Source organism: Sardina pilchardus, chromosome 10, assembly GCF_963854185.1.
Source record: "Sardina pilchardus chromosome 10, fSarPil1.1, whole genome shotgun sequence".
Taxonomy (NCBI): Eukaryota; Metazoa; Chordata; class Actinopteri; order Clupeiformes; family Clupeidae; genus Sardina; species Sardina pilchardus.
The window spans coordinates 31,706,594-31,728,689 of record NC_085003.1 but is presented as its reverse complement, the minus strand read 5'-3'; the positions used below and the strand labels follow the sequence as shown (position 1 = coordinate 31,728,689).

At 45.4% G+C, this 22,096-nt stretch overlaps 2 protein-coding genes across 2 annotated transcripts in view; both read left to right on the top strand.

The window, feature by feature from the left end:
* hps5 (HPS5 biogenesis of lysosomal organelles complex 2 subunit 2) overlaps positions 1 to 10,965 on the top strand; it is a 17,631-nt gene extending 6,666 nt beyond the window's left edge. Inside the window, exons 12-23 of the mRNA XM_062547761.1 lie at positions 538 to 697; positions 1,511 to 1,628; positions 3,328 to 3,474; positions 4,123 to 4,191; positions 5,431 to 6,056; positions 6,322 to 6,442; positions 7,306 to 7,455; positions 8,038 to 8,157; positions 8,374 to 8,487; positions 8,736 to 8,842; positions 9,560 to 10,088; positions 10,378 to 10,965. Of these exons, the coding sequence (XP_062403745.1) occupies positions 538 to 697; positions 1,511 to 1,628; positions 3,328 to 3,474; positions 4,123 to 4,191; positions 5,431 to 6,056; positions 6,322 to 6,442; positions 7,306 to 7,455; positions 8,038 to 8,157; positions 8,374 to 8,487; positions 8,736 to 8,842; positions 9,560 to 10,088; positions 10,378 to 10,438 (2,322 nt within the window). The 3' untranslated portion in view covers positions 10,439 to 10,965. The remainder of the gene's footprint in view (positions 1 to 537; positions 698 to 1,510; positions 1,629 to 3,327; positions 3,475 to 4,122; positions 4,192 to 5,430; positions 6,057 to 6,321; positions 6,443 to 7,305; positions 7,456 to 8,037; positions 8,158 to 8,373; positions 8,488 to 8,735; positions 8,843 to 9,559; positions 10,089 to 10,377) is intronic.
* Positions 10,966 to 12,841: 1,876 nt separating this feature from the next.
* epx (eosinophil peroxidase) lies at positions 12,842 to 22,026 on the top strand. Its single transcript, XM_062546517.1, has 14 exons — positions 12,842 to 12,899; positions 13,680 to 13,770; positions 14,009 to 14,184; positions 14,553 to 14,685; positions 15,222 to 15,351; positions 16,074 to 16,280; positions 16,830 to 17,199; positions 17,643 to 17,803; positions 18,383 to 18,641; positions 19,181 to 19,351; positions 20,207 to 20,444; positions 20,934 to 21,149; positions 21,459 to 21,623; positions 21,943 to 22,026. The coding sequence occupies exons 1-13, from the start codon at positions 12,842 to 12,844 to the stop codon at positions 21,511 to 21,513; spliced, it is 2,265 nt and encodes a 754-aa protein (XP_062402501.1). The 3' UTR covers positions 21,514 to 21,623; positions 21,943 to 22,026.
* Positions 22,027 to 22,096: the final 70 nt, after the last annotated feature.

Genomic DNA, 22,096 nt, shown 5'->3' with positions numbered 1-22,096 from the left:
GAGCATCTTTGATTGCCAATTTCAGCTTCAGATGGTGCATAGTGCTTGTTACATTAGATTTGGGTTGCAACGACACACTGCACTGTGGTAAATGTACAGGACAAAGGGAGGAAGGCCTATGTAAAATATGCCACCAAGTAACGAGTCGCCATACATTAAAGGTTGTATCAGCAATTGCAGGCCCAAACATAAATGATCACATTCATCTAATCTTTCCTCACGATCCGCTAGCGCCGCCGCCTCGCCCCATAAGGGGGCCGTCAAAAAAACACGTCTCTGTTGGCAGCCTAGGCTCTGAGATAGGTACAAAAAAGATAAATAGCGTTCTAACCAATCACCGACAGGGAATGAGTGTTGTGGGGTTTTGCACTCGTGCACAGCTTTTCACAATGCCTGAAAAACAGGAAAGGGAGGATTTGTTAGGGATCTCGCTTCAAACACCCATCAGAAGTGACGTTGCCCACAATCGCTGATACAACCTTTAAATTTAACAGTGTTTAATGTGTTGTTTATGGCTTGTTTTTATATGTCCTTCAGGAGAGCTTCAATGTTTTGGACTGTGGCATCTACCGGGTCATCAGCCGCAGAGGAAGCCAATCAGACGAGGATACCAGCTCCCTGGTTAGCCAATCGATGCTTGAGGAGGAGCGGCTGAAGGAGTTTAGTTTCACTCAGGAGGAGGAGCCAGGGGAGCAGGGTAAGGGCGGGGCCTCTGACAGAGCCGCCTCTTAAAGGGACATTCACCCTTTTAAACCCCTACCCCCACCTTTGTCTCAGGAGCTAGAGGTCTGACCTGATACATTTGAGAGATTGCAGTTAGGTCTTAATGCCTTAAAATATTTTTTATGAGGCTACAAAAAAAGCTTTTTATATTTTTGTTACAAAATAGTTTAATATACTTTCTTTCTGACATTATTGCAGTGAGCCATTTACATGAGCCAATGTCCTGGTGCATAACTGTTAAAGTAATTTGGGGAAATTGTTGCGTATGAGATCAAAGTTCGAAGGCAGCTGAAATAAAATTACATAAAACAAAGGCCAGTGAGGTGTTCATTATGCACATATTCCGCTGTTGTCATCTGTGGCTCCTTATTCTTAGTTGGTTTGGATTGCTCCTTGTCTTGCATCCACGGCACATGTATTGTTGCAGTAGACTTCCTCAAACCCTCAAATATGAGGTGAAGCTCCACTGGCATTGCTGCATCTGCTTGTCTCATCTCATCTCACTGTTATTTTGCCTTCCATGTTTTCCCCTTTCCCCTTTTCCCTTCCCCTCATCACCGCTCCTCCTGTCCGTCTTTTATTTCTCTTTCGCTACCACTCTTCTCTCTTCTCTCTTTTTCTTCTTGTCTCTCTGTCCTGTCTTATCTTCCCCTCTTCACTTCTCTCTTCCCATTTCTCCTCTCTTTTCCACTCTTTTCTTCTCCTCCTCTCCTCTGTCCCCTCTCTTTCGCTTCTCTCCCTTGTCCTCTCATATCCCCTGATTTTCCCATCATGCCCTGGGGCTCAGATGGGCATCAAGGAGAGCGGGCAGAGGCGGAGCGTGTGGAACCTGGGCTGCAATTTCACCTCCCTCTGTCATTCCGCCCCAAACCACCACGCATTGCCCTTCAGGCCGTCCGAGACAGGTGACACACACACACACACACTCACTCACACACTTTCACAAAGACATCAACCACCACAAACTCTGAAACGCACACACACACACACACCCACACACACACCCACACACCACACACTCTCACGAACACACAGAGAAACTATGAAAGGTAGCATACACATACTGTATAGGGCCCTAATTTAATTTCCAGCAATCAAGCAAAAAAATGATCTGAAGCTAATTTGATAACTTAAATCGTTTTGCTAATTTAATGTCATGACGATTTTAAGTGCAGACATAGGTGAGCTGGTGTAAGCCTCCACACACCACATGACACACCTAAGCTTTAGTTTCGACATTTTGCTTATTGCCCGTCGCCCGTCATTGAAATCACGGCCCTTAATCACACTAATCACATGAAAGATCTGTTAACACATCCACACCCATACTCCACACTCTTACAGGAAGGCAAGACTCACAATGTCACACTCACACACACATCCACATCTATATACTGTATAGCTTTCTACAGCCTCAAATATTACACTGCAGACCATTAAAGGAAGATTACGCACACACACACATTCATTTCACTACATGTATAAAGCATAAAAACACAACTGCACTCATGATATGCTTACTACAGACATACACCCACACAAATAGTAAATTACTAGTTCTCAGCCACACTGACAAAGACTCCTCTTGACCCAAAATTCAGAATCTGTTTAGCCTTTTAAATAATAGTAAATAAAATAGTATTAGAATGTCTCAGCAGTATGCATTATCCTCTTGGGATAAAGGCTAATTTATAGTTATGGTGATTATATTGTATTATCATATATTTAAAACAAAAAGACACAGCAAAACAACCAAGGAGAAATAAAGGCAAAAATAAAAAAAAAAATATTTTCAGTATACTAGTCAGAGGTGTTAAGCAGAGGTAATAACAATGGGAAATGATATACTGTACTTCTCTGTGCTTGTGTCTTTGTGAAACATCTGGCAGTGAAAGGCTCAGTGGTAAGGTCTGAAAAAGAGAGATAAAGAGAGAAAGAGAGAAGTGAAACTGATTCGCTTTGAGCCTTGTGGAGACTGACCCTCAGAATAGCATCTCTGTGTGTTTGGACTTCCTCTTTCACGGCATGCTCATGGCCCCTACGCATATAAATGCACAATTTCCCATTCACCATGGTCTACTCACTCACAGTGCTGTCACCCTCGCATGATATGGTATGTACGCAAGATAGTTCGCCTGCTTGGTCATTTATCATGTTAGATTGACCCTAGACTGGGAGAAGTATTTTGACTTCATAACATGTGAGAGTGCTAGTTCCATGTATCCTTGTTGATATTTGAAACTTCTGTGAATTGTGTTATTTGATACGGGATTGCGTGCTGAAAAAGAGAACAACCACATCTCCTGTACAGGTTAATGAGTAAACTTGAATGACCAGTTCTGACATTTCAATGATCTCAAGTTTCCTCATGTTATTCTTTTGCGTTGTAATGTATCCTGTCATAAAATAATAACTGTAGTTCAATACTTGTCGCGTACGTTAAAGGTTTATTCTAGGAAAAGCAGAACTTCAGAAATTGCAGGTGATTCAGCGGGTGTCATTACGCAGTCCAGTTTTTGCTGAACTCTTTGTGTGTATTTGTTTTGTGTGTGTTTTGTGTGTTGTGTGCGTGTGTGCGTGTTTGTGTGTGTGTGTGTGCTGCAGTGTGTCTAGCTTTGTGAAAAAGACCACGGAGAAGATAAACACCCTTCAGATGAACACTGAGCTTTGGCCCCGGCCTGACCTCAGGGAGGGCTCACAGGGTGAGGTCATCACCTCCACCGCCCCCTTTCCAGAGGTGGTGGACAGCGAGTGAGTTCCTGCCTTATCTTACATTCTCATGTGTTAATTACAAAACGTGGTAAATTAACTGTAGCACAAACACTGTGTAATGGATCATTGAAATAGTGTTTTTGTATGCATCAGTTTAAGTAAGCAAATACCTTAATTTCTCAACTATTAGCTGCTGCTTATACTGTACATTGATTTTGCTAAATTTCTTTAGCTATGAGGTTAATACACAGGGACATTTAGTATGGTATTCATATGTTTTTTTATTTTTTATTTTTTTTGATTTGCATAAAGCACTGTCCTGCGGCTTATACATAATGCAGCTAATACACAGGAAATTGCCATATACCCACATATTGAAAGCATGCTAATGTAAATACTGTTTACGGATTAACATGAACCTCTGTAATTCTTGTGTACAGTACTGTACATATCCGTCATTTTGAAGAGATGTACTTACAGTAAATAGCTCCCAAAAGTGTTGTACTTCATGGATGGACAATAGGTTATGGAAACTGAACTACAGTAAAAGCAGTATTCTATTAGATGTGTATACCCTACACTAAACACAGGTGATGATGCGCTATGCACTAAGATGATGCCCTATAGTAACAGTTCATGCTTTTTTAAGGATATCGATATATTAAGTGATAATTTCTCTTCCCCCAGGCCATCTGGTGAGCAGTCCAGTGCTGAGAACGACCTACAGGAGCTTAGAGCAGCCACAGAGAAAGCCATGTGAGTATCTCAACACACCATACACACGCACGCACACACACACACACACACACACACACACACACACACACACACACACATATTGTTCTGTTCAGAAATATTATATACATACAGAGAGAGAGAGAGAAAGAGTTATTCACACATATATACGCACAAGCACACGCACACACACACACACACACACACACACACACACACACACACACACACACACTTTCATATACACATACACAGTCGTTACCCATCACAACATGAGCATGTCGTGTAGTCATTCAACAGATGCTTAGGGGCTGTCCCATATTCCCATGCATGAGGGTGCATACACACTGATGGTGTGTTCTCATAGAGTGCTTTGTGACTGAATGTTCTAATAGGAAAAACATGACTATGTCCCAGCATGCCGTTATTAGTTTGTGTTGATGAGTTGGACACGAGGAAATCACTGTGCCGTGGAACATGCCTAAGAACATGCACGAAGCATGTGACCATGTACAGTATGTCACTCACAGATCACATGTCGATAACGGGGTCGACCCTCACAGTCATGTTACTTTGGGCTGAAACCCACGACATTATCAGGCATGAGAGGGACCGCTCTGCTCTGCAGCAGAGGTAGAGCAACACGATTACAGGTGTCTTCTGCCACCACATTTACTGAGCAGAAGTAGTCTACCGTAATTTCCCGACTATTAGCCGCGGCTTATACATTGATTTTGCAACATTTCTTCAGCTATGAGGTTAATACAGGGGGGCAGTTAATATGTTGTTAATATGGTTTTGTTTATTCTAACTTGCATAAAACACTGTCCTGCGGCTTATACACAATGCGGCTTATATGCGGGAAATTACTGTAATGGGTCCCACTGAGACACTAGTGCTGTGACTGATTTGAAGCATTTACTCCACCGGTCTGTCACAGTCCAGTGTGAAATGTCCAAATGGCCACCCATGGTGTATTTCATGCACTGAGTAGTGTCCAGTGTCTGGGTTGATTGCCATTTGACATGAAATGAAGAGGGATGTGTTTAGTGTGTGTTTAGGATGTGCCAAGGATGCTAGGGTGGTGTGTCACAATCACAAGTTCAAAAGATACAATTCTGAATTATGATTTACCCTTTTCAGTATTTCCAGGGAGGTTTGTTTTAATGAAAGCAAAGCATATACAGTGCTAGTAAACAAAGTTTATTTATTTAGATACGTTTTATATTCTTCAAGTGCTTTGTGTGTGGTCATGAACAGAGCCCAGGTCCAGGATCTGCAGGTTCTGTTGGACCCAGCCAGCCTGGAGGACGCTCTGCTGGAGTGGCTGCCGGTGCTGGAGCGGGTCTTGGGCCCAGAGGACCTCACAGAACCGGAACAGGAGCAGCAGGAGGAAGATGGCGAGGAGGAGGAAGAGGAGGAGGAGGAAGGAGTAGTGGAGAGAGAGCTGGAGGTTCTGTCCTGTTCTGCCGCTCAGCATTCCGAAGAGGTCACAGGGTCAACAAAGAGGGGATCCGAGGACCCTAAACTGCTGGCGGCCGAGAAGGACCTACGGGAGACCGGAATTTCCAAGCAGCAGCACAAAGATGGCGAGCCGATCCGACTGCTCGCATCACGACCTTTGCCCTCTGACCTGCAGGCTGACCTCTCCCAGCTGACCTCCCTCTGCCTGGACGTGGGCTGCGTAAGCCGTCGGGGCAAAACGACGGGAGAGAGAGAAGAGGGAGGAAGAGGAGGAGGAGGCGAGAGTGTGTGTGTGGAGAGTGTGTGTGTTTTTCTGAGGCGTTATTTTTTCCTGCTGGATCAGGAGCATACGCGCAGGGTGTGTTTGCAGAGATACAGACAGCATCCTGAGGTCCTGAAGGATTTCATCGCAGGGATGTTAGGTAAGGATTCAGGGCCTCTTTTTGTGTGTTTTCTAATGTGCGCCCAGGTAGAACAATTTTGATTTAGCTTGAATTTTTTTCAGTTACTTTGATCATTTTTTTAAAGAGTGTGTGTGTGTGTGTGTGTGTGTGTGTGTGTGTGTGTGTGTGTGTGTGTGTGTGTGTGTGTGTGTGTGTGTGTGTGTGTGTGTGTGTGTGTGTGTGTGTGTGTGTGTGTGTGTGTGTGTGTGTGTGTGTGTGTGTGTGTGTGTGTGTGTTTTGACAGAATATACTCAGTCCAGTAAGGTGGTGGAGGTGATCCAGAAGGGGGATCTGCTAAAGTCCCTGAGGAGCCTGAGGGACCTCCAGCCCTGGAACACCCCCCTGCTCCTGTCCCATCTCTACAGGTGTGTGTGTATGTGTGTGTGTGTGTGTGTGTGCCAATAACACCCCCCTGCTCCTGTCCCATCTCTACAGGTGTGTGTGTATGTGTGTGTGTGTGTGTGTGTGCCAATAACACCCCCCTGCTCCTGTCCCATCTCTACAGGTGTGTGTGTATGTGTGTGTGTGTGTGTGTGTGTGTGTGTGTGTGTGTGTGTATGTGTGTGTGTGTGCCAATATACTGACCAGCTTCTGTTCCCTCCAATGCATATACATACATACAGTATGACACACACACATAACACACACACACACACACACACACACACACACACACACACACACACACACACACACACACACACACACACTGCCGTTCAAACATTTGGGGTCACTAAGGATTTTTTTCCATTCCACGCCATTATAGACAGAATACCATCTGAGATCAGTTGCATTGGTTTTTTTTTTATTTCTTTTTTTTATCAGGGTAGCAGTTGTCAGATTACATTATGTGCTTGCATAATTGCAAAAGGGTTGTTGACTGCTGTAGAAATAAATAGCAGATCTTTAATGCAATATCTACATTGCCCATTATCAGTAACCATTCATCCAATGTTCCAAAGGCACATTCTGTTTACAAATCTGATATCATTTTAAAAGGCTAACTGAGAAAACATTGGAGAACCCTTTTGCAATTATGTAAGCACATAATGTAATCTCACTGTGTGAGTGTGTGTTAATAAATGACTACAATGGAATAATGATAAATGACAGGTACAAGTAAATAAATACAAAGAATAAATAACAGGTACAAAAGGACCATACTGTGTGTTAGCTGACTGTTTCGTATTGTTTTTTTTATTTCATACACCTCCTACTCCAATACCAGACTATATGAGAAGCATGGGGAGTTGGCCGTTCGCTCCTTCTCCCAGTTCTATCCCACAATCCTCCCCTCTGACGTACTGGCCATGGCCCAGCGTAGCCACTTCCTGCCTTACCTGGACAACCTGGTGCAGTCCCGCACGGAGGAGCAAAGGTGAGAATTCCCATGGCTCACCTGCAAGAGCTCCGAGAGGAGGTGTGTTAAAAAAATAGAAAATATTTGCAAACGGTTTTGCATTTGCTTCGAGTTCATTTGGAACATTCACACACAAGCGCTGTAAGGAGGTAGTGTAAGGGTTCTAATTTTCTTTAAAACAAATTGGAATGTTTTCATCTAAAATATTTGAAGATATGTAGAAGTTCAAAGAAGATGCAATTGTCATGAACGTTTGCCTGTGTTTGCTAAATTGTTTAGCAGGGGTAAGGGTACTGTTTTCACTGTACAGACAAATACATGCATTCCCTGTATTTTAAGTCTCTTAGGTGCAAAGTTAGATACATGTAATGTGCTATTTTGCATGTGTGTCAATGTGTCCTCAGTGTTCTATATCTTAGTCAGGAGCTCAACTACTGTACATATAGTTTTGTGAGACCAGTTGGCTAATGTGGTTTAAATGTGGTTATGGATGATTAAAGAGGTAACCGAGTGAACACTTTTAGAGCAGACCAATGCCATGTGACATATAGTATAACTGGACTTGGGTGACTACTGATTTGCGCCAATTCTTTTCCACAGACTGGCTTTCCTTGGGTCCCTCCTACAGCCTGAAACCCTGCGACAGGATTGGCTGGAGCTGGCCGTTACCCACGATGCACCTCAAAAGAGTGACACTTTAACAGCCGACGGACAACCACGGTACACTCCCTTAAAGCTCCACATTTCATGATTCAGGATGTGATTTTTTCCTTATATTTTCCTATATTATGATCACATGTTCATTAGTTCTTGCATTAGCATTTGCAAGAACTACCCCCCCCCCCCCCCCCCCCAGTTTAGTGTGTTTTTCCAGTGTTCCACTTCTGTTTTTCTTCCAGGGGATAATCTCAGGCACTGTGTCTTCTTGTCCTCTAGGTGGCACTCTCATTATTTCAGCTGGGGGTATGGACGCCTTCTCTCTCTCCTCATCCGTCAGCCAGCTGACCTGGCGTCCAAACAGAAGATGCTGGACACATGCAGACACCATGGGTGAGAGAACTGTTGACGTTGGTGCTTCTGTAAGAGTTTGTGTGTACTTTAGGTGGATCACGTGTGAATTTTAGACCAAAGCTCGATACTGTTGAGTACTCTGTACAGTACTAGCAAAAATCAATAAGCGATGACCTTGGCAATCTGCAACATGACGTAGTATGCAGTAAGCAAATGGGAGGGTAATATTAAAAGCAACCTTCTGAGTGTCAGCTCTGAAAGCCCATCGATTCTCCTGTTCCCCTCAGCTACTGGACCGGCTACCTGCAGCTGTGCAGTGAGCTACAGCGCCGCCCAGAGGCCTTTGCTGCTATCTGCAGCCTGGACGACATGAGTCTCCTGGAGGAGCCAAATGGTAAAACCTGTGAACACTCCTACAAGCACACTAGTGATCTTATGGTTGAGTTATGGTGACTGAATGCTTTAGGTTGTATTGTATTGAATTTGAAAGCAATGTATTAGATATTATATTTATAATATGTTATATTGTATGTTATATATTTAGGGCCCGAGCACCGAACATCCGGTGTTCCAGTCATTACTCAGGGACAAAAGCTTGACCCCTGGCATGGACCAGGGACTCACTAGCGCCCCCCCCCTAAGTCATTGAGTTGAGGGATATGGACCAAATATAAGAGCAAAGAGGTCATGCCCCTTGGGTAGGCTGAAAGGAGTTTTTAGGATAACTTGTCAATTGTTGCACTGCATATCACAAAATGTGTGTCATAAATTGGTTACTTCAAAGTACATCATTGTACCGCATATATACTGTATGTGACGCCACCTAGTGAATATCATCAGTGTAAATCGTCACATCCAACAGAAAGTAAGTGAGTTTCCAATGTATAAGACTTGCAAGCACAAATCGCACACGCATCAGATACATGCATTTGATGCATGCACCACATGTGAGTGCATTGTTGGAGTCCGATATATCATGGGTCAGGGGCCGCAGGTGCTCGTGTTTGCCATTGCCGCTTGCGTCTATATTATATAATTTTTTCTCCATAGTCTATTATTGAACACATTTTCTCTGTACCTCTGGCTCATCACTTTTTTTTGTTGTGTTCAGGTATTGTGCCTCAAACTCTGGAGGAGTGGAAGTTGCTTATTCAGCTCTCCCAGCAAAACTGCAGTGGGAGTTTGGAGACGGCCAGCCCTCTCCACGCTCGTAATGGCACAAGTGGAGCCACTAGCACCTGCGCTAACAGCAGTAGTACGGCTAATGGTAGCAACACAGCTAATGGTACTGCTAATGGTAATGTTAGCAGCAATGGTAATGGAACTGGCTGTGTTGTTGGCACTAGCGATGCTAATGGTGCTAGTGCAACTAGTCCCAGCAGTGCAAATGGAACCAGCTGTGCTAGCAGTTCTGACAGCGCTACCGCTACCTGCCCCAGCAGTGCTAATGGCAGTTTAGCTAATGGCTCTGCAGACTGGAGCAGCCAGATCACCCCGGAGACCCTGACGCTCCGACTGGCTCGCGTGGTGGGGCCAGACCGGGCCCTGGAGGCCCTGCAGGAGTGTGGGGTCCAGCTGGAGCTTGGGTCCCAGTCCACCCGCAAGTGTGACCTGCTGAGGGTGGCAGAGAAGAGGCAGAGGTGAGCCAGAGGGCCCCCTACTGGTGGGCCAGTAGCACTGACAGATAGATTCAGATATGATTGGATAAAAATGCTGATCCCCAGGGAAATGTAGACATCCAGTCAGTAGGGTATATAACACACACCTAACTAGAGAGCACACAAAGAGAACACTCAAAAATAATTTTGTCATGTTTTTGAGATAGGGGTGTCATGCATACTGTATTTTTTTAAAATTGCACCTCCTCACCTAATCATTTTCATATGCTTCTTTGTCCTTCTCTTTCTCTCCCCTCTGTCTTCTCTGCAGGGCTCTGATCCACACCATGCTGGAGCGATGCGATCGTTTCCTGTGGTCCCAGCATGCCTAGAGTAGAGGGCTGGCTGCCTGCTGCCATGCTGGTCAGGTTCTCTCGAGCAACGCGATCGTTCCCTGTTCCTTCTCTGACACTACAACCATTCCCACTGTTACTTAGCATTTCCAAGCACAAATGTTGTATGGGAAGTAAAAAAAAAAAAAACAACAACAGTATTAACATTTTTAAAAATGATAATAATGATAATATATGCTTATAATTATTTATGTATTTATCAACATCAGAGGATAATATTTGTATTTGAATCATGGGCCTTAAAACAAATCATATTCCTGTACACAATGTGAATGTACTTTTACTTTTGCTGGCCAACTGTATCAATCTAACTTGACTAGGAGAGTGGCATCTCACAGTAACACACTGACGTTTCTATTGCCTCACTTAGCCAATGCCCTAAGAGGGGCCTCTGGTTAACTAACAATGCGGTGGACACTATCAGAAGTTCTGCAGGCGTGTAATGTTTTCTAAGATTGTCCTTGAAAACATTTATTCTATCTATAAATATCAGGTCTATGAAAGCATCTATGTGTGTCTTGGTGTTTTTTATTTGGTTGTTTGATTCTGCCATTATTAATGTTCAGGTAAAAATACTAATAGGTACAATGATGTTAACTATCAAACCAACAGCAAAAAAAAACACCAGAAAGAAAATCGTTTATTTTTCTGAATTTCATCATGATGTCAAGGAACAGAGCACGTCAGTCCGAAACTTGCCCATTTTTAGATCACGAAATACCGCAAAATGATGAAACGCTACGTGGAAATTATGTTTGTGCGGCTTTCACAATAAAAGTATAAGAAGTCTGAAGGTGCTGTAAGATGGCATCTCCCCCAGAACAGGTGCTTGAACGCGCAGGTGCCATATCAAAGAGACTGGCGGAGGGATAGGAGAAGAGTGCTCACACAGAATGAGGTTAGTAAGACCAACAGTCAAGTTCACCCGTTACCGCCGAACACAAACACGCCGTAAGCCCCTCTCTTCCCTGACCACATGCTGAGGATTTTCCAGTAATCTGTGCCCCCCCCAACACACACACACACCCCTGTCTTCTTCCAACCTCCCCCAGTGGAGCCACCTGTCCTGTCGATGACACCAGAGGCCTTGGCCCGGTGTCAGATCAGATAGAGCACACACACCTGGGCAGCTGGGACAGAGGCAGAAACAGAAGACAGAAAGTTCAAATTGGAAAGTGAGGAATAGCGAGATGATGTCAGTGGGAAGTCCCACTTAATTAGCCACATAGCTCAGTGTTGAAGTGTGGGCTCTGAAATAGGCCAAGTGACGCTGATTAGAAGTCAAAATGTTTTTGTCTTAAGTAACCACCCATGCCAGTCCTTCATTTAAACATTGCTGGTGTGAATTGATTATGAGATGCTTTGGTACACAAAATACTGAAATTGTAATGCATAATAATTTTACCATCATTGTCAGATGTACTGTATGATATACTGCAGTTGATGGTGACATGATATTTGAACTAGTCCCAAGTTAACAGTTTAAGCAGATTTCAGAGTTAAATGTACATAATAATTTGTTGTGTTTCCTAAAGATTTAATACTCCCTGCTAGTTTTGTATGCCACCCTGTATATGGGGCACTAGTGTCTCTTCAGAAGTTTGGCTGAATTGGAGTTTGAAGAGGAAGGTTATTTGGGCAAGAGAGAGAGAAAAGGAACATTCAGTCTTGTTTGATGTTGAACACTTGTCACCGGAGGCAAAGATAACAGGATTCTGCACATATTTGAGGACGCTGCCAGCTTATAAAAGACAACTGTCCGAACGTGGACAGGTATACCCACACAGACGCCAGCACACACCCCCTTCCACAGAAGAAAACGACCTGCACTCTTAAAATGTCAAACAAACCGTAATCAAACTTGCACAAGTAGTGACAGTAGCCAGAGGTACTCTTGTTATTGGCCCCCACAATTTCATTGCTGCAGCAGGACAAACCTGGTCACAATTCGACTAAACTAATACTGGTGGCCAGCTACTTCTTTTGACGCGTCAAAGCAACATGTTAATGCTGTCCTGAAACTGGGAGATTGTGGAGCAATCCGATGGATACTGCAACTCTGGTAAGAACTGGATAAACACTGGATGTTACTGTCACAACTACAGACTGCAAATCAATTTTGTGGTATCTCATGTAATCGTTTATCAGAAGTTTTTGTTGCTTTTAACAGTTGCATTGGGATCCATTTCAGGTTGCCCTTTTTCCACTAACTCTTTTGTGTCTGAAGCTGTCATCACCCTTTCAGCTGCCCACGCAATTGCACAACACCTCAGGTAAATACTTCATAATCTGTCATGGTAGTTTTAACGCAATGCAACTGTATTGCATTATTACAGTAATTAACAACAACCTAAATTGTTTGTTTGTATTAATCATGACTGAATGTCTCTGAAGGCTATCATGTGCTTAGATCAGTGGTTCTCAACCAGACACGGTCAAAGTGAGGTATGCTGTGGGCTTTTCAGGAGCCCAAACTGTTTTTGTACAGTCTCATGAAATAGGCTAGAGAGGTATTTCTAAATGCATTAATGTCACAGTTTCTTAATCTGAGATTAGTTTAGGTAGTCAGAGATTAACAACTTTTTAAAAATGGTTTTCAGCAGGCTACTGTTCTTAGTTAAATTTCATGGTGTAAACTATTTGTAGTCAAACTCGCCACAAATGTTTACCAGCAGTAAGCACAGTCATTAGCAGATATAGCATCTTTTTCACAAATCACATCTATCAATCAATCTGAGGACTCACAAACATTGACCGCACCCTTTTCCCTGGTCAAGCAACAGAATGAAATCACCTTTCCTAATCTGTGAATAATAACTTGTCTTGTCATAACTTGCCTTTTTTGTGCTCAGCTCATGAATACTCCATATGTATAGAAAGAAATATGGTTATATGAGAAGATTTAATGATAACCCCTGTTAATAGTCTGTAATAATTAAATGTATTTTAACAGATTTAATTATCACCCGATAATAGTCTATAATAGTTACATTTATTTTAACAGATTTCATGATCACTCCTGTTAATAGTCTAAAATGATGTGTGTGTGTGACATTCATCATAATCAGTAACCATAAGTGGATGTGTCTTCTCGTTTTCGTTTGACCTTTAGTTGAAACACCTTTTTAGATGACGTCCCCCGGCCTTTGCTATGATTTTTAGTAGCTTATCTCTTCTTCCACATGAACAATGCATCTCGTTTTTTGTGTGTTGTCTGCAGAGGTGGTCTACCTGGGTTCAGCGTTCATACAGGAGGCTCTTAGGCAAGCCATTGAGCTGACTGATTTTGCTTATGCGCGCACAAATGAGAGGTAAGTTGCCATTACTGGCATAAGCCAACACATACCATATTCAGTCCCATGTTTAGTATCGTGAACACTGGTTACACTGGCCACAGTAGTTGATGAGTTCCAAAGTTACTTTGTTGTTTTTGTTTCCTGTCTGTCTGTCTGTCTTTATCTCTCTCTCTCTCTTTCTCTCTCTCTCTCTGTCTGTCTTTCTCTCTCTCTCTCTGTCTGTCTTTCTCTCTCTCTCTCTCGGTGCACTCAGAGTTAAGACGTCCCTGTCGGAGGGCTCGCTGAGACCCAGTGACCTGCTGGCCCAGTTCAAGCAGACGGGGCCCCAGACCAGAGCCCACATCAGGGCAGCAGAGGTGCTGGACAACACCGTGGAGCTCATAAGGGAGATGGTCTACACACACACCATGGCCATGCCCAATCTTACTGGTACTAGCACACACACACACACACACACACACACACACACACACACACACACACACACACACACACACACACACCATGGCCATGCCCAACCTCACTGGTACTGTGACTAACACACATGCACCCATGCGCGCACACACACACACACACACACACACACACCATGGTCATGCCCAACCTCACAAGTACTGTGACTGACGCACACATGCACACACACACACACACACACACACACACACACACTCACAACTGCGCGAACAAACTGTACCCACACTTTCACAATTATGAACTTGCGTACCATTGACAAGCTTGACCCCACTGTGTGTGTGTGTGTGTGTGTGTGTGTGTGTGGGTGTGTTTGTGTATTTTAGAGCTGTTAAGCGCACAGGACTTTGAGACACTCCTGCAGGCATCAGGCTGCTCCTCAGAGACACGGAGACCTGTGTGTGAGACAGACTGTCTGTCTGACCGCTATCGCTCATTCACAGGACAGTGCAATAACAGGTAAAACACACACACACACGCACACACATACACACAGAGAGACGCACACACCCCGCACAATCATACCAACTTTATATTGATGTGAGGTCCAGAGGTTCACTTTAGCATGCAATAACATGCTCCTTGTCAAAATTAGATCATATTTTATGAAGGAAACAGGATATGGTTGATGTAAGTTATTGAAGGAAACAGTATGTGGTTAGTGTTTATTCTTGAAGGAAACAGTAGCCTACATGGTTGTTGTATATTTCTGAAGGAAACAGTACATGTTTGTTGTATATTTCTGAAGGAAACAGTACATGTTTGTTGTATATTCCTGAAGGAAACAGTACATGGTTGTATATTCTTGAAGGAAACAGTACATGGTTGGTGTATATATTCTTGAGGGAAACAGTACATGGTTGTTGTATATTCTTGAAGGAAGCAGTATATGGTTGTATTATATTCTTGAAGGAAACAGTACGTGGTTGGTGTGTATTATTGTTTCCCCTGGAGTTGTTATTGTTTCACCCTCTCTCCGTATGGTCCTCATCTAGACAGTACCCATTATGGGGGGCTGCCAACACCCCCTACAACCGCTGGCTGCCCCCTGAGTATGAAGACACCCTCGGCGCCCCTAGAGGCTGGGACCCTCAGCGCAGCTACAACAACTTCACCCTGCCCCCAGTACGTCTCACCAGTCCCCTCAATAATGGCCAACATTTACCACCAATATTGTACCCTTAAGAGTGTACCGTCACACCGGTGTGTTTGGAGTGTTGGAAAATTAACATTCTAAAGAATGTCTGGGTTCATTGAATTGTATCTATATGGCTCTGAATTCAACATAGAATTTTAGAATGTTGAATTGTTGCGGAATGGAATCTTGTGTTAGAATGTTCAAAACCCACCCTTTTAAAGGTTAAGGCCGGCGCCCACCGGACACCGGCGCAACGTGACAAGAAAAAAAAAAAGAGAACTCCAATGTTTTTACCAGAGCAAAGCCCACTAGAAACATCTGCCGTGCAGCAGTCACGCAGCGTTTGAAGACTGTTTTAAAATCCTGTAGGCTACAGTACGTCAAGCCCACACTGCTGAATACCGTGTGCAGTGGGCGTCTGCCTTAACTCACTTTAAAATTGCATAGACTTTGCCCAGCAACAAAGTAATTATTTCTGTTCCATATTCCATGCTAGAAATTGTCCAATGACAATATAAATTTGAAAAGGTAGTAATACAGTAGATGTATTACAAGATAGGAGGTGTATTGCAACATAATACTACTACATAATGCAATAATAGTGGCAACAGGTGCATTTAACTCAGTATCCATTAAGAATGCATTCACTGGATGTGCGAGTGTGCTAACGCTACAGTAACTGCTGGATGGTGTGGTTGTGTACGTGGAGGTGCGGTGTGTGTCTCACAGTGTGCTGTACACCCACAACGAGAACATCTCCCTGGACTCGTCCCTGTCGCACCTGCTGGTGGAGTGGGGCCAGTGGATCGACCATGACCTGGTGCTGACCCCACAGACGCCCAGCACGGCCGCCTTCAAGACCGGCGCAGACTGCAGCCGCACCTGCAGCCGAGACACGCCTTGCTTCCCCATAGAGGTGGGGTTGGGGGGCACATACACATACACATACACATACACATATGCAGCCGAGACACGCCCTGCTTCCCCATAGAGGTGGGGTTGGGTGGGGGGCACATACACATACACATATGCAGCCGAGACACGCCCTGCTTCCCCATAGAGGTGGGGTTGGGGGGCACATACACATACACATATGCAGCCGCTCCTGCAGCCGAGACACGCCCTGCTTCCCCATAGAGGTGGGGTTGGGGGGCACATACACATACACATACACATACACATGCATACCAATTATAATTCATATCAGTACTCACACTCAGGTTTGCACAAACAGACCTATAGTGCATACACTTCATGTACTTTGATTGACATACAGTACATACTCACTCTCATGACTCATGTCTTATGCTTGAATCTAAACTCTTGTCTTTCTTCTATCTCTCTCTCTCCCTCTCCCCCCTCTCTCTCCTCTCTCTCTTTCTCTCTCTATCTCTCTATCTCTCTATCTTCTCTCTCCTCTCTCTATCTCTCTGTCTATCTTCTCTCTCTCTATCTTCTCTCTCAGATCCCTCTCTCCGACCCCCGTACCGGTATCCAGAGCTGCATGCCCTTCTTCCGCTCGGCTCCCAGTTGCGTCGGGGGCGTGTCTCCGCCGCCACAGCGCCACAGAGAACAGCTGAACGCCATCACCTCATTCGTCGACGCCAGCATGGTGTACGGCAGCTCCGACCAATCAGCCGCCGAGCTCCGGAACCTGTCGTCCCCTCTGGGCCTGCTGGCTCTCAACCCCCAGCACTCAGACCAGGGGCTCGGCATGATGCCCTTCCTGCCCAGGAAGCAGGCTCACCTGGACCCCTGCGGCCCTCGCACTGGCCGCAACACCTCAGGGGCAGAGACGCCTGCAGACCACAACATGACCTCCTGTTTCCAGGCAGGTAGGTCAAGCTACACATCACTAATGCATTAATATACTTGAATTATTTTACAATTAGTTACATATGACATTATTAATGCATATTAATATACTTATGTTTCAGTAAGCAACTAAGATGACATGTTATTGATTTTTTAGTTTAATTGTAAGAGAATTTAGCTTGGAATGCAAATGTTATACTGTAGATTTAAAAAAAAAAATGTACACGCATAGATTATACACCCTCACAGTACTATGTAAAAAGAAACAGAGTTTCTGTAGGGCTATGGAACATTAGATTGTGTTACAGTGTGTGTGTGTGTGTGTGTGTGTGTGTGTGTGTGTGTGTGTGTGTGTGTGTGTGTGTGTGTGTGTGTGTGTGTGTGTGTGTGTGTGTGTGTGTGTGTGTGTGTGTTGTGTGTGTGTGTGTGTGTGTGTGTGTGTGTGTGTGTGTGTGTGTTCCAGGTGACTCGCGGGCTAATGAGCACCTGGGCATGATCGCCCTGCACGCGTTGTTTCTGCGCGAGCACAACCGTCTGGCCCGTGAGCTGAAGCGGCTGAACCCTCACTGGTCCCCCGACACACTCTACCAGGAGGCCCGCAAGATCATGGGGGCCACCCACCAGGTGACGCAGGACAATTGTATTGTATTGTCATTGTGCAGAGTACAAGTACAGAGACAACAAAATCCAGCTAGCGTCTAACCAGAGATGGAAAAAAAGAAAAGAAAATATCAACTGCTAAATTTCATTATTGTGTTGTTTTCTTTGTATGTCGCTTTGGACAAAAGCGTCGACTAAGCATCGTAACTGTAACTGTAGCTGTAAAAGTGCAGAGTGTGCAGTTTGGTTGGTTATGGTTATGGTATTTAGCAGACAGTATTGTCCAAAGCGATATACAAATAACAACAACAATAGTTAAATTCAACATATTACTTGGGGATAGAACAACACCAGGGATTGTTAACTCACCAATACAACATTTCTTTACAGTGAAACCATGACTACATACTACGTTGCCCTGTGAGTCAGTTCTCCAAAATAACAGACTTCCTCTTGCCTTCTCTTTCTCCTATGCTCATTCTTGCTTACCACTCTCTCTTCCTCTCTCCTTCTCTCCCTCTCTCCCTCTCCTCTCTCTCTCTCTGTCTCTCTGTCTCTCTCTCTGTCACTCCCCCCCCCCCCCCCCCCCACACACACACACAGATTCTGACCTGGGAGCACTATTTGCCTCGTGTGTTGGGGGATGAGGTAAACTCTCAGCTCATTCCTCCATACGAGGGCTACGTCCCCCAGGTGAACCCCAGCATCGCCAACGTCTTTGCGGCCGCTGCTTTTCGCTTCGCCCACGTGACGGTGCAGCCGGTGGTGACCCGCCTCGGCCCAGGGTACCAGCCCAGCCCACGGCACCCAACACTGCCCCTCCACCACTCCCTCTTCGCCTCATGGAGGGTCATTCAGGAGGGTGAGACAGGCTTCAATTACCACCAACTTCAATGTTACACAATACGTTTTTACTCAAGGACTGCACTGACAGGCTCCAATTGCCACACACTTCAACTTGACACAATATGTTATTTCTCAAGGGCTGCACTGGCATTCAGTTGTTTACTTACATTTGTATCTTGACCTGTTGAGACTCGAGACAGTTTTACCATATATTGATCATTTTGTAATCTGCATTTGTTCACTTACATACATAGTGAAAAGATGCGGTTAAGATTCTTAGACTTTTTGATACAGTGTGTTTAGGATTCCTTCTGTACTGTCCCTCCTCTCCCTCTCTCCTCGTCTCTCTACTCTTCTCCTTCTCTCCCTGTCTCACTACTCCTCTCCTTCTCCCTGTTTCTCTGCTCCTCTCCCTCTCTCCCTGTCTCGCTCCTCTCCTTCTCCTTGTCTCTCTGCTCCTCTCCCTCTCTCCCTCTTTCTCTGCTCCTCTCCTCTCTCCCTCTTTCTCTGCTCCTCTCCTCTCTCCCTGTCTCTCTGTTCCTCTCCCTCTCTCAGGTGGGGTTGACCCGGTGTTGCGTGGGTTGCTGCTGTCCCCAGCCAAGTTGCAGGTCTCTGACCAGATGATGGTGGAGGAGCTAACCGAACGACTCTTCCAGGCTCAGGGGGGCCTGCCCTTCGACCTGGGGGCCCTAAACCTCCAGAGAGGCAGGGACCATGGACTACCTGGTAAATTGCTTTAACACACACACACACACACACACACACACACACACACACACACACACACACACACACACACACACACACACATCCACAGCCACATGCACTCATATACACGTGCATTACATGCGTTATCCGTACATACACCTAGACACACATACAGTACACACATGCCCTCACAGTTACTTACTCACTGCAATCTATTTTCTTATTTTACTGTCTCAGTGCAGATAGTACATTAATTGTTCTATGCGCTTGCTCTTCCAGCTTTTTGAAATGTACTAATATGTGCTCACTTTTGTTTTTCTTTTTTTCTTTTTACTGCCTATTTATCATGTCGCCATTCATTATGATGCCTCTCCTCTCTCCTCCTCTCTTCCCTTCCTCTCTCCTCCCCTCCTCTCTCCTCCTCTCTTCCCTTCCTCTCTCCTCCCCTCCTCTCTCCTCCTCTCCTCCCTTCCTCTCTCCTCCCCTCCTCTCTCCTCCTCTCTTCCCTTCCTCTCTCCTCCCCTCCTCTCTCCTCCTCTCTTCCCTTCCTCTCTCCTCCCTTCCTCTCTCCTCCCCTCCTCTCTCCTCCTCTCTTCCCTTCCTCTCTCCTCCTCTCTTCCCTTCCTCTCTCCTCCCCTCCTCTCTCCTCCCCTCCTCTCTCCTCCTCTCTTCCCTTCCTCTCTCCTCCCCTCCTCTCTCCTCCCTTCCTCTCTCCTCCTCTCTTCCCTTCCTCTCTCCTCCTCTCTTCCCTTCCTCTCTCCTCCCCTCCTCTCCTCCCTTCCTCTCTCCTCCTCTCTTCCCTTCCTCTCTCCTCCCCTCCTCTCTCCTCCCCTCCTCTCTCCTCCCCTCCTCCCCTCCTCTCTCCTGTCCCAGGCTACAGCATGTGGAGGAGGCTCTGTGGCCTGTCTGACCCCGTCTCCGAGTCTGACCTGGCAGCCATCATGGCTAATCCCACGCTGGCTCAGAAGCTGCTGGCGCTGTACAGCACGCCCCAGAACATCGACGTGTGGGTGGGGGCCATCTCGGAGCCGCCCCTCCCCGGGGGCCGCGTGGGGCCCCTGCTGGCCTGCCTGCTGGCCAAGCAGTTCAGGGCCCTCAGGGACGGGGACAGGTAGAGCCTGATTCCCCCATCACTGACACACTGGGCTATTGTTTAGGCTGGACTGGAGTCGTGGAGCAGCATTACTGAACAACATGTGGACATAGACACACACACACACACACACACACACACACACACACACACACACACACACACACACACACACACACACACACGCACACACGCACACAGTACATACAATACATACTCAAAGGGAAAGATGTACTCAGATGGCTATTTAGTGACAATTCTGTGACACTCTTCAAAACATGGACCATGCATGTTAAAAATGAGCTGATTAACAACCCACACAAAGTGGCGCAAACAGCCTTCTTTGGGATCCCTTTCTGTCAGAACAGTGGCAAAGATATGTTCTGTTTTTTTAACCTAACACAGGGTTGATTTGTTTTAGTTTTCAGTGAACTTCTGAGCACTCTGTGTATGTTCTCTCTAAAGTGAAGAAACAGCTGTTGTTCAGTCTCTATCTCTATTCTCCAGGTTCTGGTGGCAGAGGAAGGGAATGTTCAGCCGTGCACAGAGGTCATCGCTACAGAGGGTCTCTCTCTCGCGCATCATCTGCGACAACACACACATCCAGCTGGTGCCGCCCGACCCGTTTACACGCACACTCCGCACAGAGGACCTCCTGCCCTGCGCCCACCCCCTCATACCCCCCCTCAACCTCAGCGCCTGGAGGGAACCCGACTCAGGCAGGTCCAGAGCAACAGAACCACTGAGCTGCCGTTTACTCCTTTAGCTGCACTGAATATAATGGACGTTCAGGAACAGTGAAATTCAGTGAGAGAAATGGATTTGAAAAAGATTATCCATTGGCTTAATATTCATTTGAATTATTCCTATTATTCCTGTATTATATCCTTTATACATTACTATGTATCCCTGAACTAAACAAAGAAAGAAGTTCAGTTGAGCTTGTACCCAGAACACCTGCAGCGTTTCCTCCATTTCCTCCTTGTCCAACACACCATCCTCTCTTCCTCTTTTCCTCCTCTTCTCCGTTAGATCCCACATGTGGCACCGTTCCCCGTATCCATCCCGGCTACTCGCTGCTCTGTGACAACGCTGTTCTGTACCAGTGTCCCGGCGGATTCATCCTCGTCGGCCCCTCCCAAGTCAACTGTGACCCACACACCCAGCAGTGGACACCAGCACCCCCTACCTGCCAAGGTAATGAACTACAGGAGCCAGGGGAGAGTACAGTATGTGCTCTACAATGCTGAAGGACAATGCTGAATTGCTGGTAGACAACTATTGTCTACTCTAAATTGTCATGATCATATCACAGCATATCTCACTTTACGTCACGTTATATAATGTCCACCCTGTTCTATTGCACATAAAGACATCCAGATATTGTCTTATCAGTTGGGTTGTGTCAAACAGTTAAAATCCCTCTCCCTCCCTGAGGTAATTTTGATTAAAAAAAGAAAGTCAATAAAAAAAAAGTGATGCTGAATCCTCAGACTGGTGCTTTTCTTTCCCTCAGATGTGGATGAGTGTGCGTTTAGTCCCTCAGTCTGTCCACAGAACACAGAGTGCCACAATACACCTGGCTCCTTTACCTGCACAGGTAATCAGTCCCATATCAGACTCCTGTGAGCACACTTAGCAGCCAGTCACACTGTCATACTGTCACATAA

What these genes read in the sequence shown, in the direction of transcription:
- epx (XM_062546517.1), top strand. Translation starts at nt 12,842, where the DNA reads ATGTCTCTGAAGGCTATCATGTGCTTAGATCAGTGGTTCTCAACCAGA. An exon ending in GACCTCCTGTTTCCAGGCAG is followed by an intron (nt 17,200 to 17,642) that starts GTAGGTCAAGCT and finishes TGTGTGTTCCAG; the next exon opens with GTGACTCGCGGGCTAATGAG. An exon ending in AGGGAACCCGACTCAGGCAG is followed by an intron (nt 21,150 to 21,458) that starts GTCCAGAGCAAC and finishes CTTCTCCGTTAG; the next exon opens with ATCCCACATGTGGCACCGTT.